The sequence below is a fragment of the Parambassis ranga genome, chromosome 24, assembly GCF_900634625.1.
Source record: "Parambassis ranga chromosome 24, fParRan2.1, whole genome shotgun sequence".
NCBI classification, from domain to species: Eukaryota; Metazoa; Chordata; class Actinopteri; family Ambassidae; genus Parambassis; species Parambassis ranga.
The window spans coordinates 9,123,507-9,139,846 of NC_041043.1; the positions used below are offsets into that span (position 1 = coordinate 9,123,507).

A 16,340-nucleotide genomic window follows, 5' to 3' on the forward strand; every position below is an offset into this window, starting at 1 on the left:
TCAAGGACTGTGAATGGGTGGTAACAAATGTGACATGAGTTTCTGTTATTTCAGGAGTTTAGTAAAAGTGCACGCTATTTTTGACAGATTATTTAAAGGGTATATGACACTTGATTTAAAAACACAATCAGCAACAAACATTATCACATTTCACCAGCAGGAGTGGAGGAGTTGCTTATATGATATGTTAACATGCGTTTTTGCAGTGTTGTACATGAAAATAGTTGATTTTTCTTCTTCCAGGCATCATCTCCGTAAACAGCCGCCGGACCCCTTTCACAGCCAGCGGAGAAAATGAGATCCTGGACTTGGAGGGTGACCTTTATCTGGGTGGTCTTCCGGACAGCCGGGTGGGTTTGGTGCTCCCCACTGAGCTCTGGACTGCTATGCTCAACTACGGCTATGTGGGCTGTGTCCGGGATCTGTTCATCGACGGGCGCAGCAAGGACATCAGGCAGATAGCGCAGTCACAGAACATGACAGGCATCAAGTCGTCATGCAGCAAGGTGACTGGGAAACAGTGCGACAGCAACCCCTGCAAAAACAGTGGGGTGTGCAAGGAGGGATGGAACCGCTTCATCTGTGACTGCACCGGGTCTGGCTTCTGGGATAGTACCTGTGAGAGAGGTGAGGCTCCTTACCAGTCATTCTCTGCTTTCACAAAGAGGTTAAGGCAGCCTCTTATTTGCATGATTGATGATATGCTAGCCCTGCGATGGACTGGTGACCTGTCCGGGGTGTACCCCGCCTCTCACCCATAGTTAGTTGGGATAGGCTCCAGCCCCCTGTGACCCTGCACTGCAGGACAAAGCGGGTTACTAGATGATGAATGGATGGTATGCTATGTGTGAGCATATGAATGGTATTACTTTTAGCCTGTGTGCTGGTGTTTATGCTACAAGTTGCATAATTATTTGCAGTGAAATATGCTGTTGAAGATTCTTAGTCTGGAAGAAAACTCTACAAGTCCAGATGCCTCACTTCAACCCTTTGAATTGCAGTGAAGCATTTTTACTGAGTTCTTTTCTTTTTGGTAAAGTCACAGTGATGACTGTGAGCTGCTGTCTATACTAACAATAGTTTTTTTCTCATGAAGTGGACAGTTCTCTGTTTAAACAAACAACAACCAGAAGTGTTACTTGGGGTGCCTTCTTCACATTATTTATAGGAAGCTTTGCTGAAAGATTTAATAGGATTTCACTTTTTCTGCCAAGTGGCTTTTTGAAGCCTTTTTTTTCCCTTTTTTGTTTTCTTGGGAAGAAATTGAACCTCTCCCAGCTGGTGAAATGGGCTCTCCTTGTCTGAGTTTTAAGAGCTTGGCAGCATAAAGTTTTTATGAGACAGCAGAGATAGGGACACTCCGAACTGTGGGAGAGTGTGTTATCGGACTATTGTTCAGATTGTTCTTTACTTTTTTTACTCTTTTACAGAGATTTTGGGGGTTCAGTAGAAGGCTTTATGTACTTTGAGGTCTGTAAAGAATTTTACTTGTGTGAGGAATAATGATTTTCTGGAGAGTAGTTTGCTATAACCAGCAGTAAGTGTGACTTTACTATAGGGGGTGAGACGATAATGTGTCATTGAATACCTTATAGACTGCTATACTTACTATACTATCAGGTGGAGGCTAACACTTTCTGTGCTGTTGATACTGTAACTGAATACCAGAGCAAACTGCAGTAAATGTTTGGGAAGGAAAACAGAATAGGAGAGTTCGAAATGCATTGTCATAAATCATTTGTGTAAAATGTTAATTTTGCATTGGAAGTATTTAGAGCGCATTGTTGTGAAAGAGCTGAAATCGCAGAGGGAGCTGAGATTGGGGAGTTGGCTCTGTCTGATTCAGTTAACCTTCTCTTAGCCTGACTGTTGTGCCTATTTTAGTTCGCAATTCCATGATGTCGTATCTGCACAAGAAGAGGAAATAGGGCTGCTGTGATGGCAGCTGGTTAAAAAACACTCAAATAGAGCCAGTATGCCTCGTTGACCTTCCGTCCGCAGGAATAAAAGATGAAGTTACATGTCCCTAACGTTCCACCCCCTCACATCATTCTTCTTCTGTCCTGTTCTGCTCCTTCCCACACATTGGTCTCTGAATGGTCATATCTCTGCATTCAATGAGTGCTGTTGCCGCCGGGTGATAACCCATGCAGCAGCAAGCCTGCCCTCCAATTCTCTGAGTGTAGAACAAAGCTTCAGTCTGTTCAGCAGTAGATTTTTACTTAGCAGGGTGAGGCTTGAGGTATGAGTGAATGTGCTGATGCTGCGGATGCTGTCATGACTGAATACATGTTCCTGGATTTGAGTTTCTCGGGTCAAATGCTGAAGTATTAGTATTTATCCCATGCAGTGTTTAGGTATTCAGAGTTTTGTGTTTCACTGCAGATTGTGGTGATAGCACAGTAGAGTCAATGAGTGAACAAGTAAACTGATGATCAGAAACTGAATCTGTAAAAGGGCACTAAGTCTACTTGCACTTAAAAGTCAGTTCACTAGTTGTGAGTGTGTTTTTGTGGTGCCATACATAGCAAACATTTCTATATTAATGTGGAGTCATTACCGTGCAGTAAGTCTTATAAAGCAAGTGTAGCAAGACAGAAGTTCCTGGTTTCCAAAGGAGTAATTCTTCAGTAGGTTTAGATCATCTAGGTTTTCTACTGTCCCAGTTTTAAACTACACTGATAACAGCTCAGAATATATGATATGCTTTATTTAAATTTGAGACATCAATGAGAACAAGCCCTGATTTTTCAATGACGTAACAGTTGTGGATAGAGCTACAGTATCTAGATGTTCTTTTCCCCCCAGCAAGGACACCATCTCGCTCTTCCTCAGGGATTATTAATCCCTCTGGTGCGCTCTGGTCTACGCTGTGGTCTGGCTTGAACAGTTTGAACCATCTCAGCCAGAGCTGCTGTTAGTGCAGAGGCACTTTTCCACATAGAGAAAGGGTTTGTGGAGGAATCTCATCTCTGCCGCTTGTGTAAGCAATCTAATTTTTTCGGTCACTACACCAGAGCCTGTGGCCACAGGTACTGTAACGGGTCAGAAAGGAAACTGGGCAGTGCACTGAGAGCTGTGATTTGTAGCCACCAGTGTGAAGACAGCTCTCAGCACCATTCTCTAAAGGAGAAAAGCTTTATTCTTCCACTACCTTCCCCATCACTTGTGAATAACTGCTGTGAATTGAACACCTTTTTTTCAGTTTATCTGACTCCATCCTGACTGTTAGACCTCTAGCTGCTGTTTGCACATGGGCTATCACAACTCTACTGCCAATGCCACAATTCCTGGATGTTGGGAAACTAAAATTATAAATGTGTCTGATCTTATTAGCATCTACATTCACTAATAATTACACACATTAGAGTTCACACATAAGCTAATATGCCTGCTCAGTAGTAGCAGTAGACTTTGAGATGAAGCGATAGAGCCCTTTGATTTGAAATGTTAGGCATAAAGCAGCATCTCTGTCTTTAAAATGAGTGTGTAACACTTTGGAACAAATAGGATTGTATTAGTCATGCTGGTAGAAGAGTTTATTTTCCATCTTTGCCAAGCTTTTAAACAGACCCCGGAGCTCCCTCGTGACAATATGAAACAACCGCTGAGATGTATTCACACATGGCACTTGCTATTGATCTCAAGCATGCGTATACAGTACAGAGAATTGTGCCTGTATGATGAGACAGGGGGTGAAATGATAGAGAGCAGTACTCACCCAGGTTTAACAAAGGTTATTCATTTACATCAGAATGTTTGGCCTCTGCTGTTGACTTTCAGCTGGAATGTAAATAAGTTCTTTTGTCTATCTTTGTTCTAACTTCAGTTGACTTTCCTTGTGAGATTTTGTCACTTTATATTATAGACCTCTCATATTGTGATGTTTGGAAAAGTTCAATCACAGTAAACTGTTGTTACACAGTTAAAAACAAAACTAATTTGTGTAGCTCTAGCCTGTTTAAAAATCAGACGTATACAGGCTTATTGTAGAAAAAAAAAGCTTTCAGACTACTGTCACAGCATGGTTTGCAATTCTGGAGAAACTGTGTGATCCATGAACAGGTCGCAGCCAGTGTTGGGAAGGTTACTCTGGAAAAGTAGTTCTCTCTTTACTGAAGTGAGGGGTCAGCAGACAGGCTGCTAACACACCTGTGGATGTCGGTGTATAGGCTACATACCCTTAGATGCGTCTTCAAGTTCAACATTAATTGCTGGCAAACACTCCTTGCACTGTACAATAATATTATGGCCCTTATCTGCAGTCTGGGTAAAAATGCTTTTTGAACCTCCAACGCATGAATGCATTCTTCGCTGCCATTGTTGCTGTCTCACTAGCAGGTGACAGATGACAGAAGAACCAATCAGAAGGCTACCGGTATGCAGCTTACTGCTTTAGAGGGAGGATGCTGTAACCATGGACATTTCCAAAAGAAACTGTAATTTAGTTACAAAATTTTCCTCAGTAATGTAACTCATTACAATTCCAATCATTTTGAAATCCAAATACGTAATGACGTTAAAGTTTCTCCCCACCACTAGTCCGTTTCAAGCACATCGCTATGACATGATTTTGACTCTATTGATCGTTTCTGCAGCTCCTTATCTCTTTAAACCCTTTACGCTCGGGATTAATACTATCAGGGGACCTCTTTCGATTGAGAAATTATTCAGTCCACATCTGTGTTGCATGTGTTTCACATAGATTTTACATTACTATTCATAGGCTGCTGCATAAAGACAGGAAAATGCTTCCTGGCTCTTGCTGTCACACATATCATCCATCTCATCATCCTTCAAGATGGATTAGAGTTTATCCACATGGACCTGGATTTATACCAAAAACGCTATCTTGAGTGGAAAAATGAGCTGTTAGCTTTACTAAACCCTGTTTTGCTGCTTTTTTTGTGGTCAAATGGGACACACAAATAATAAAACTCATCTACATACGTAGAGATAAAAGGCCAATTGCCCTTTTAATATATTTAAAAATTAAATATGTTTGTTAAAACGGGATGGTGAGTTGATTTTCTTCATCTGTGGTTCTTTCTACACAAGCTGGGTGGTGGGAGGCCAGCCAATGTCCCCTGGTCCGACAGCTGAAGCCTAACAGCTCACAGCTTGAAGTTTCAGTTGATTTAGATTGAGATATAAACACATATTTATTATTCATTGTCCATCTGGTCTCAACTGAAGGATTTCCTACATAACAGCTCTCCAATTTTCTGGCATTGGTATTCCTTTTTTTCTTAGCAATTGCCCAGCTGACAGATTTAAATTAGAAAGGACCCACCTTTATGAGAGAGAGATCTTTACTTTGCTGTCAGGAACACACACACACACAATAAAGTTTTACAGTATTTTGTCTACATGGGCTTTACTGATTCACGAAGAGCACACTGTGTTTTATTATCCAAGTGAAAAATCTTCTCTTCGTGTACCACTTTTGATTTTATAACTGAAGAAAACTTAGTTCCCATTGAAGTAGAATCAGCACATTTTACACTGATGATATTTTTGGATCTAAAATATAATAATATTTAAATAATGAAATCATCAGAAATGAAGGTCTCAAGATGATTTTGTCATATTTGTATTGAACAGAGCACGTTGCTCTGTGTAACTCCTTCTCTTCCACAGGGAGCTTAAAAGCTGGCAATTTTCTTGCTCTATTTACCAGAACGAAAATGCCGCCTGACAGATATTTTAGACTGTTTGAGGAGATCAAAGATTGTACCAGGCGACAACTAACACACAACAGCATGGCTGTCTGCTCTGTTTTCAACCTGGTATCTGTGCCAGCTTTAGTATACAGATGATTTCTCGTTTTTTCTTTTCTTCTTCTGCTTCTTGAGGTTCCTCCTTTTTGTTTCATGTTTTACAACTCCCTTCGTTATTCCTCCTCTGTCTCTGTCTTCTGTCTCATTCTCTCTCGCACATAAACACGCAGGTGGCTTGGCATGTCTTCTTTAACCCCGCCCATGAGACGTGACAGCACCTGTGATCAGAGGTCTGACTTGGTATGGCATAAGCAGATGTAGTGTCAGCATGGGAGCCAGCTGCTGTGCATATGTGTGAATATTACATGAACCCACTGGATATGAAACTGTATATAAGCAGCAAAGAATGAATGCATTTTCTGTTGTGTGTATATTTTTTTTTTCTGGCAGAGCTGCAGTAGTTCTGCTGCTCCTGTAGCCCCTGTGTAGTACTGGGGGTCCTGGCCCTGATAGACCCCCATTGTCAGGGTTGTGACCGGGAGTGTATCCCTGCCAAAAACCTGTCTGCCTGCGATATAAATTCAAATGGGGGAGCCTGGCTCAGTGCATTCCCGACAGACACACATGGCATTTAAAAAAAAAAGAAGCCATTTGCTCAAAATACACCTTTGCAGACCTGTATTAGCATGTTATGTAGGGAACTTGTTGCCCTTATAATGGAAAAACCACATTATTTAGTTATTCAAACTGTTTTGTTTTCTGCTGTGCCAGTTTTGATCATTCTCTAAATTGAGAAAGAAAAGCTATTTTTCTAACATAGCTCCAAAGTTTGTCTTCTGTGTAACTGGGTCGAATCAGGCATGCAGGTTTAGTATTACTTTAAGAGTTGATCTGAAAAATGATTTTCTCCTGGAATAGCCTGTAGTCAGATCCACAGAAAGCACAGAGAGACTCTCCTGTAATGGTAATGTTTCAAGGTGGGCTTTGTCCTCTCTTGTCCTCTCTAGTCTTTGGGAGATACGCTCGAGGCTTTACTCCTTTTTTGATCGTTACATTCCATTACATGACAAGGTTACCTAAATGTTCCCCATAAGGAAAACTACCGTACAACCGATTATTCAGGTAGTATTTGAGACTGACTTGTAAGAGGTGACATTAATTCAAGGCTACAGGGAGGTATATTTGATGTCATCTACTGAGTCTGCCAAGTGACGGAGAATGCCATGTTGGGCCTTGTTTCAACTAGCTAGTCAGTCATTCAAACAGTCAGTCAGGAAGTAGCTTCAGCACAGTTTGAGTGCCAGTGAATGGTCTGGCTGCACTGATTCTCATACTGGTATATATATATATATATATATATATATATATATATATATAGAGAGAGAGAGAGAAAAACAAATTTTGTTAAATTTGTTAAAACTTCTTCAAACCAACTATTATCTTGCCTGGCATCAAGCCCAGAATGCAGTAATGGTGCAGGGGGGAACCGGTTGTCAGGGAAATCTTGTTTTAGTGGAGCCATAGACAAATATAAGCTAGCAGCTTGCACTCTTATTTATTCATAGTTGTAATTTAAATAGTTGAAGTCATATTTAAAAAAAAATGCCCAATGGGTTAATTATCTCAGACTAAAACACATGCTGTATATTTGGACATTTTTACATGGGGTTCAATGGAGAGTGACTTATGGAGGTCATTTGGGGAACTGCAGAATTTGGCACTTTTGCACTGCGTGTGAGCAGACTGAATGTACAGCTAGTATGATGGGACTTTGAATGTTTTAATATATTTTTTAGGAAGATATAATACACATAAATTGGTGCTATAGAAGTCAGGCAGTACAGACCATTAGTTAGCTGTGTGTGGCTTTGAAATAGTTTGAGTGAAGTTTAATGAAATTACTTTACAGCCGTTCATTGAAAGCAGACCTGCTTTACTGCAGGATGCAAATTTGCCATTTGTGGCTTGAGGTGCCTGTTGTTGTTGTTGTTTCCAGAAACTGGTAACACACAGGTAGGTAGACGGGAAGTAGGATGCTGAAATGTCCAGCTAATGGCAGGCTTTATACCCACAGTCTACATCCGGTGAGTCAGAACAAGTCAGTAAGTGAAGCTTTGTGTTAGTGTGTGGGTCTGTTTGTGTGGGTGTGTGGGACTGTAGCTTTCTGGGAGGCGAGGCGTTGCTGACAGTTGTGTATTGCAAAGAGCTGTGTACAGTAGCTGATAAAGTAGCCCAGTTAATCAGGTAAATAGGCCTGTAATGAAGTGTGTTTGTCTGACGGTGTGCCATCCCAGCGCCAAGCAATCCCACTGAGACTCTCCTCTTTCTGCCTTTCTGCTGCATCTCTACACACACTTTCCAAAAATACACAATCAAACTCAGCCGGCAACACACACACACACACACCAGTCCACTGGAGACAGATTGGATTGTGTCTAATGCATATTGCGTTTTCCCTGACAAGATGCCACCGCCCACATACAGTAAGTGCCTGTGTTTTCCCTACTGTCAGTGGAGAAGAGTAGTGATGGCTCCAGGCCTGAGCTGATGACTGGAAGTTTGTCCACCGCAGATCGGGTGATAAAATCACTCCTTGTGGCGCTGAGACTTCCTCTCTCTTTATGTTTTTTTTCCCCTGGAGGCAATGCACTACTTAAAGTACATGTCATCTTATCACACTGGCATCATTCATTTAATGTAAGCTTTAATTTGAAGACACATAAATCAAAAGGATGACTGATTCTAAGAATTTTGGATGAAATTGCACAAGCTCCTCTTTTTTTTTTGCATGTGATTACATACCAGCATAAACGTCTTAATCACATCAATCACACTGGTCCACCTGAAGACTGAAACACCAGCACACACACACACACACACACACACACAATTGCAATTACCTGCTCATTTTGCTCAATGTTCACTCAGAGTGGCAGTGAAATAATAGGTTGCCACATGGCTTTTACAGTTTAATCACAGGTAGTAATTGCAGAACAGAGATTGGGTGACACTGATATTCGATGCCTTCATACATGCCATTTGCATTGATGTGACATGCAGTAATTTCTCAGTAAAAGGCTCTTTTTTTCTATTTTCTAATTATATTTTGTGACAGAAATAATGTTCTGTACTTGTTGTGTTGTTCAGAGTATTTAACCACTTCGGCGAACTCTTGACAAATCGTCCCACACATTGCTCACAGTTCTGGATCATTGCGTGATGTTTAGTGTTTGAAACATATGACAGCATTGTGGGATTAAGGTAGTTCCAAACGGTTGGGATCCCCCTCTGCACCATCGCTCACATTGATAAGCTGTTAATATTTTTTTTTTTTAAATCCATTTGTATTCAAATGAGCTTGGTTCCTCATATTCGGTAACTGCTGGCTCCTGTGATGTGAGAGTGGCCTAATTTAAATGTCTAAAACGTCTTTTTCACCCTCAGAGGGAAAAAAAAACTTGATCTTTCCCTATAGGAGGTCTGGTATAATTGTAAAGCTGCCTTTTTCTGATTCATTTCTTGTGGTCAGGTAGCAATTACTGCCAGAAATGATCCTGATTCCACAAGTCAATCCAGACCTATACATGTACATGTGCAGTATTTTGTAAGTAGTCTGACTAATATATATCTATTTGTCTTTTATTGTTTTGTTATTCTTTGTACTGTCAGTGATGTATTTATATTTTTTAAGACATCTATCGAGAAACAAATGCAAACAATGAGCTAAAACTTGGTGTTTTTAGGAATAAATAAGTGTATTTAGTGTAGTATTTAGTATTAAGTATATTTTTCTAAATTGCTGGAAGTTATGCAGTTTGTACATAGATGGTTTATGCATCAATGCATAATCAATGCATCCAAGTATTTTAAAACACACTTTTCATTGCACACTTGTGACTGTAAGTGACAAACTTCCTGGTGCGCCAGGTTACTTTTACTTTACCAAACTCCAAATAATGTTGTTTATCCAGTCCATCATAACAATGACAGTAGATTTTTTAAGGTACATACCTGTGCACCTTCCTGGGGATGGGAGAATATGTGTAAACATAAGTGTACCATCCCTAAAAGACAGAATTTGTACGTTTCAGAATTGAACTCAGTTTGCCTATTCTGTGTTTAATGTATAAACACGGAATGTTTTGCCATTTGTTGTGTCTCCTGACTTTTAAATCTGCTTCAGTTAACTTAAAGTAAACTGCTGACAGAGTTTGAGAGCTAGCGATGGTTTTATGGTCGTTTAAAAAAAGAAATGTTTGTTGCTCCATCTCCAAGGTGAATTTTCTGTTTGCTGGTAGGCAGGTATGGTATAGTAGTCCATCCAGCGTCTGACAATTTGGATGAAAGAATTCTTGACGAATGTTCAAGGTTTGACAATTGTGCAGCTGTCTACGCTAAACAGTGCCTCAACTTTTTTCAGCAGTTTGTCTTTGTTTTGAGTTTGGCATATGTAGAAAGCCATAATTACACAGAGAGATCGAATGAGAACAATTACAGCCATCCAGACTCTTTACCAGTGTTATAAAGATATCCACAGAGGGAGTGTAAGGGAGCCATTAGAAACCCAGGAGTTTAGCACTATGGACCGCCCTCAGCTTTGCCACTCGAAGTAAAAACAGCTTCAAATTCCTGCTGTTCTCCTGTAAAACAGCCATAGAACAGGAAATGTTCATCTTTGAGCGTCAGTAAAATAAATCCATCACATTTTTTTACCCTTCCCTTTCTCTGCCGCTGTACAGTAACTCCCCTTCACCTTCCTCCCCTCTTCGCACCTATAACAGGTGATAAGCACCTTTGCTGGGGCATTTATCTCAGCAGACAGAGAAAATGACACTTCAAGGTCTGCCCTGGCCGATAGAGGGGAGGGTGGGGTGTAAAATGGAGGACGGTAAAAACAAGGAAAATGGAGAAAATGAGGTGCATAACAGCAAATTTACAACAGTGACAGATGAGAATAAAGACATGGTTTAGCTATCAGCTTTGCAAAACAAGGCACTGCATTTATTTTTATTGCTCTCCCTGACAGCCAAATGTGTTGTTTTTTATATAGCTACATCTGCATCGTAACATTGTTTAATGTAATTTTAAATGAACAGACTTAACAGGCTGTATATCCTGGATTCTTCTCTCTTATTTAAAATTTTTCTATCTGAGGTCGTGCCTCACATCCACAAAGCCCACAGCACAGGCTCACCGGCTCTGGATGTGGTAACTGATTCGCATCATTTAGCACATGATGCCTGTGTGATGCCTCTGTAGTGCACTGCAGGTGGTAGATTTGAAGCATCAGCAGCGGTTGCACCTGCAGTTCATCACTACGTATAACATTACTACAGCACATCTCATCACAGTCAATTTAGGTTGATAATGAACTGATGTATTATATGTCCAGGATAGCTATGAGACAATTCATATTTATTCACCACGTGTTTATGTATGTGTGTGTATGTCACAAGATAAAACAACAGGATATGTTTGTTTTTCTTCTGGCGTGTAACTAACAAGCATACAGTGTGATTGACATTCCCATATGCAGGAAAAGAACCCCCACCATAAAATATTGAGAATGAATGTGTGGTAGATTTGGGGAAGGAAAATACTTTCAAGTGCTTATGTCTTGCAAAGTGTCAGCAATCCCTGACACCACAGACCGAGTAAGTTTAGAATAGATGTGTCAAGGTGTGTCTGACACACTGCATGAATTTTTTAGTACATACGGAGCCTTTGAATACCATAGGTTCATGTCAGTTCATACATATTCAATCCTTCCTGTGGATACAAAGAGAGTTTACAATAGCCTCAAAATGGCCTCCGAGGCATGTAAGTGGATGTGTTGCCATTTTAAGTTTTTTTTTTTTTTTTTCTTTCTCTCTGATGTGACTGCAATTTCTTTTCATTTAGCTGTATGGTCCGTAACTGCACATATACATATCTAAGCCTAACTGCTGGGTTTTCATGTGGCTGCGTTCAAGCTGTTTTGCAGTTTTGCAGCCTAGGGAAGCATGCTAAATTAATCCTTTTTCAGCTGAAGCTGCTTGTATTGTGCCGGGTGTAGAAAAAATGCCTGGGCCTGCGTTTTTTTTGGAATATTTTTCAGTCCCAACGATGACATCTTTTTAGTCTTTGTCTCAGCTTTGTTCAATTTGTCTTTTTACACTTATCTTCTTGCCGATGTTGAATAATCGTTAGATTGAGCAGAATAATGGGCTTGGGATCTATTGCATTATCGAGCCTGTCACGTGTTTTTTCAGGCTGAGGTCTGTGGTTCTGCTGTAGGCATAAGACGGGTTTTTTTTTTTTTCTTCTCCCCACCCTTCAATGGGCTCATCCTAATTTCACCATCCTTTTATTCGCTGCCTTTCCTTTTGCTGAAATGATGGTTTTGCAGAGAGAAGGTCCTAAGTGATTGGAGGTCATGTAGATTGAATTTTAATTCCTGCTGTTCCAGCTGTGGTAATTTCCCCACACATGCTGGAAGAAATGAAGTGAAATGTCCTCTCTTCTCTTCTCCTGCTGAGGAGATTTGAGTCGCCTGCCATTAAAAAAATGGTGTTTCCTGCCTGCGGCGCCAGAAGACAGACTCACGGCGAGATGACAGTCGGCCCTACTGCGCTGGAACACAATGCCAGTAGGGCCGGACGCAAATCAGCTGCACAGATTCGTACAGCGAATGGAAGAAGGAAGAACTCGTTGAGGTAGTAGTGGATAGATGGAGAGGGGGGGGGGGCAATGTACAGACTGTTGACTGAATTGTTGAAAATGCCAAAGATGCAGCAGCAGAGAGACAGAGATTTGTTTGACAATGTTTACCCGGGAGCAGAACAGATCCTCCTGCACTTTAAAAACGATCTGTTCGTTTCAGTTTTTTCACTGCTTGGAACGTTATGCTGTTGCTCCCTAATCCCCATTTGTAATTAAATGTGTGCTTAGGAACTGTGCTGGGTTATGTAAACCCAACACTCTCATTGTGGCTCACTAGGCAGAATAGGAAGGATGTGACTACACCATTTCCATCTTCCTCTTCTGTATCTCGTGTCTCATTTCATTTACTGTCTTTTTTTTTTTTTGCTTTCTCTACAACACACACACGCACGCAACTGTCTTCCTCTTGTGTGGTTTTCCCACTCTCTCTCTCCCACACACACACAGAAAGAGAGAGAGCGAACACACAGAGGAAATCAAGCCTTCAGTGTTCGGCCATCTGAGAAATTGACAAGTCTCCAAACCTCTCCCGGCAGCAGGGTGGATGGATCCCAGAGGGGCCAACTGATTTTTAGGATAAAAAAGTAAAGAGATAAGAGGATACACTGTACTCCTTTGCTGGTGATAGCACTCTGCACTCTTGGGCTTGTAACTGAGACTGCATGTTAAACAAAATGCTTTGAATTTGCATTTTCTAAATTTATTTTAACACAGCATAATACTCAAGGAGTGCGGCTGCCATGTTTACTTTAATGTCAGTCAGTTTAATTTATTCTTGCTCTCTCTTCCTCACTTATTTATTCTTTCACTTTACCTTTCTTCTTCTTTTCACCCTCCTCATCTCCACTTTGCTGGTGTCAGTGTCAGCAGTATAGCAGCTGTCTGTCTATGACTCTGCTGCCCCCTGATGGCTTGTGTGTACGTGCAGGTGTGCTTGCAGCATATTTGTATTTTATGGTTTTTCTTTGTAGTGTGGATAGAGCTCCAATTCTTAAAAGTTTATAAGGTGAAGTTTCTAAACAAACACCTCCTGCTGTGTCAGGATGAACATCAGGCAGCTGCAGAGGAGGCTTTTCTTTCTTTCTTTCTTTCTCTGGAGTCCTATGAAGGTAGCTGGTGCACGTATAATTTGCACACTGAGTGGTTTAAACACTAGGAAGGAGACAGAGCTCGGTGTACCAGAAGTTTGTGAGTTTAGTTTTTTTGTTTATTTATTAGTTATTCTGGTCAGGCTTTAAACACACAGCAAAACTAAGCAGTTTTTCTGATTATAGTGCTGATTTGCAGAATTTAAAATAGATGATACCATGTCTTTGAAATGTCAATTAAAATGAGAAGAAGTCACAGTTCTTACATCCCTTACCTTTAATCACATCAGTCATGTAGGGAATTGTTTCAGCTTAGATCTTTACGTTCTTCCTTATTCGACGCGTCCAAATGCATTCGGCATGTCCCTGCTTAATGCAACACAACGGCACGCACAGGAAAACACCAACCATAAATCAAACCTACTTTATCAGCAAATTCCCCCAGCAGAGGATCACAACAGCCCATAGCAGTTTTCAGAAATCATGATCCTATTTTCAGTGTTTGTTGCCAGATTGTAACAGTGCAGTCTGTACAATCAGCAGGGAGCGCCGACCCTACTGTTGTTCTTCTAATAACTGATGTCTCCTCTGGTTTTACACTGTTTAAGTTTGTCCTCTCTGACTTAAAAGTTTACACATTGTTTCCTATATGTGTGTGAGCTTGTTTCTTTGTTACACAGTGTAGGTCCTATATGTGTTTTACTCCCATACATCATCACAAACATGTCATCAATCATAGCTTCAACATCCTTTAGGTCAAATATAGCTGCTTGGCTTTGAATAATCCATCTTACAGTGGCATAAACTACCAGGGAGACTGTAGAGCAACACCATTCTGTGACTTATATCACCAGCGGATTTAAGCAAAAAAAACAACATGGGAATGATTCAGTCACTGTGATGTTCCTGCCCTAGAACACAGCAAGAATAATGATTCTAAAGGATGTCCTCTATTTAAAAAAAAAAACAGATATTTAATGTGCAGACGCTTGTTGCGGATAGCAGTGTTATCTGTCACATGCTGATAAAGCCCTACAGATTTACCTCATCCCTGTTTTAAAGCCTATTCAATATGTCTGATGCACAAAACCGCTTACTGTTCCATATTGACTCTACACTGGCCCTCATGATTTTTGATATCCCAATAGATTCATCTCAGCCTGCTAAGGTTGAGCATGTCGGAATATTTGATAATCCCTGCGAGTGTACTGACCTCATCCTGAATTCTGGCTGTCTGTAGAGGATGTAATTCTTCAAAGTGCTTAGTGTGTACTATATCCTACAACTGGAGACTCAGCATTGTGGTTTAGTTGAAGGGTTTTTATGTATAGTGACAAGTTCTTACTTCCTCCAGACTTTCTTAAAGCATGATATTTTATGTATGTGTAAAATTAAATTGTATTCGGTGGGTTGCTGCTAACAGCATGGATGCCCGTAAATGTAATTATTGTACTTTTTCCACTTGGTGCTTTCAGTTGTGGTCCAGGTGGTCGAGCAGGTGGTCCACTTCAGTGATGGTGTGTGCAAATAGCTGACTGTGAAGCACTGTAGAGCTCTTTGAGTACCACTCGGGTAAAACAGTGTATAAATGCAGACCATTAAGAGCTTTTTTGAAAGCTAGCTACTGTGTTAACAACATGATCATTTGCAGTCAGTGTAAAAAAGGCTTATTTGGTAGTTTTTCCAACCCCAAGAGGCAAAAAAAAAAAAAAAAAACACAAAATATCACTGTGCCAAGGGAAATGTAAATGTTGACATTGAAACAACCGCTAAATGTTATTAAAGTCAGCATAAGGTCACTGGAAGTAATCAGTGACACAAAGCTGCTTCAGCTGAACTCCTCAGTGATATTTTAAGGTCATTTTGTGTTTTGAGGGCATATAAATAGTGGCTATCATGCTGCCGGGCATATTTAGAGTAAATGTAAGCACTGATGTCCCTGTACTTAAATTTAGAACTTAACTGTAACACCAGTCTGTGCATTGCTCTGTGTTTTTCACAGGGGGATTGGATTATTTGAATAGCATGTGCCTTTAAAAGTGGACCTTCAAGTGTTCTCTGTTGGGATGTATTCGGCCGTTTTGATGGTCTTGTGTTGTAGCAGCACTTTTTGTGTGTGTTCCCAGAGTGAATCACGTGGTGAGGATTATTGTGGATAACGTCCACAGCCAAGAGCCTCTACTTCCGAGCGAAGGCATTTTCTCTTGCCTTAGTATGTATACACACAGCCCACAAGCGCACACGTCAACACTCTGCACTGCGTGCACACTAAAGGAGACTAATACACACTTAGTGCTCGTATGATTTTTTTTTATCAGTGTCCTTATCCTTGCTGTCAGGATGGGGATGTGATTTTTGAACTTTAAAGACTGTTGACAGCAGACACTGAAGTATGTGTGTGTGTGTGTTTGTGTGTGTGTGTGTGTGTGTGTGTGTGTGGAGAAGGGTTGACAGGCATTCACATGAAATGCCACAATGACAGTCAAGGCCCTTGTTGGTTTGTTTATCAAGACAAAGACTTGTCAGTCAGTTAGAGGAAGAAAAGATTAGATAATCCTACACGGTTACAGCACAAGGCAAGTAAATAGGAACAGTGGGAGAGGGAAAATGTAGTGAAAGAAAATAGGCCTAAAGTGTGTATGTGTGTGTGCACTGAAGAGATTTGACTAGCTTACTCCCCTCTCTCTATACCCTGAATATTTGTGAAGCTTCTCACTTAATAGCTTTCCTCCTCCATATTCTGCTTCACTTGGACTGCTAATTATGTAAAGTGTGGGGCTCACTGGAAAACACATACACACATGCAAACACACACAAGACTGACAAGTAG

At 40.7% G+C, this 16,340-nt stretch overlaps 1 protein-coding gene across 8 annotated transcripts in view; it reads left to right on the forward strand.

Annotated features, from left to right (window-relative positions):
* The window catches only part of nrxn3b (neurexin 3b), a 232,691-nt gene that overhangs the window by 64,404 nt on the left and 151,947 nt on the right, over positions 1-16,340 (forward strand). For all 8 annotated transcript variants that reach the window (XM_028396932.1, XM_028396933.1, XM_028396936.1 and 5 more), the window contains one exon: positions 244-627. In XM_028396932.1, coding sequence (XP_028252733.1) covers positions 244-627 — 384 coding nt within the window. The remainder of the gene's footprint in view (positions 1-243; positions 628-16,340) is intronic.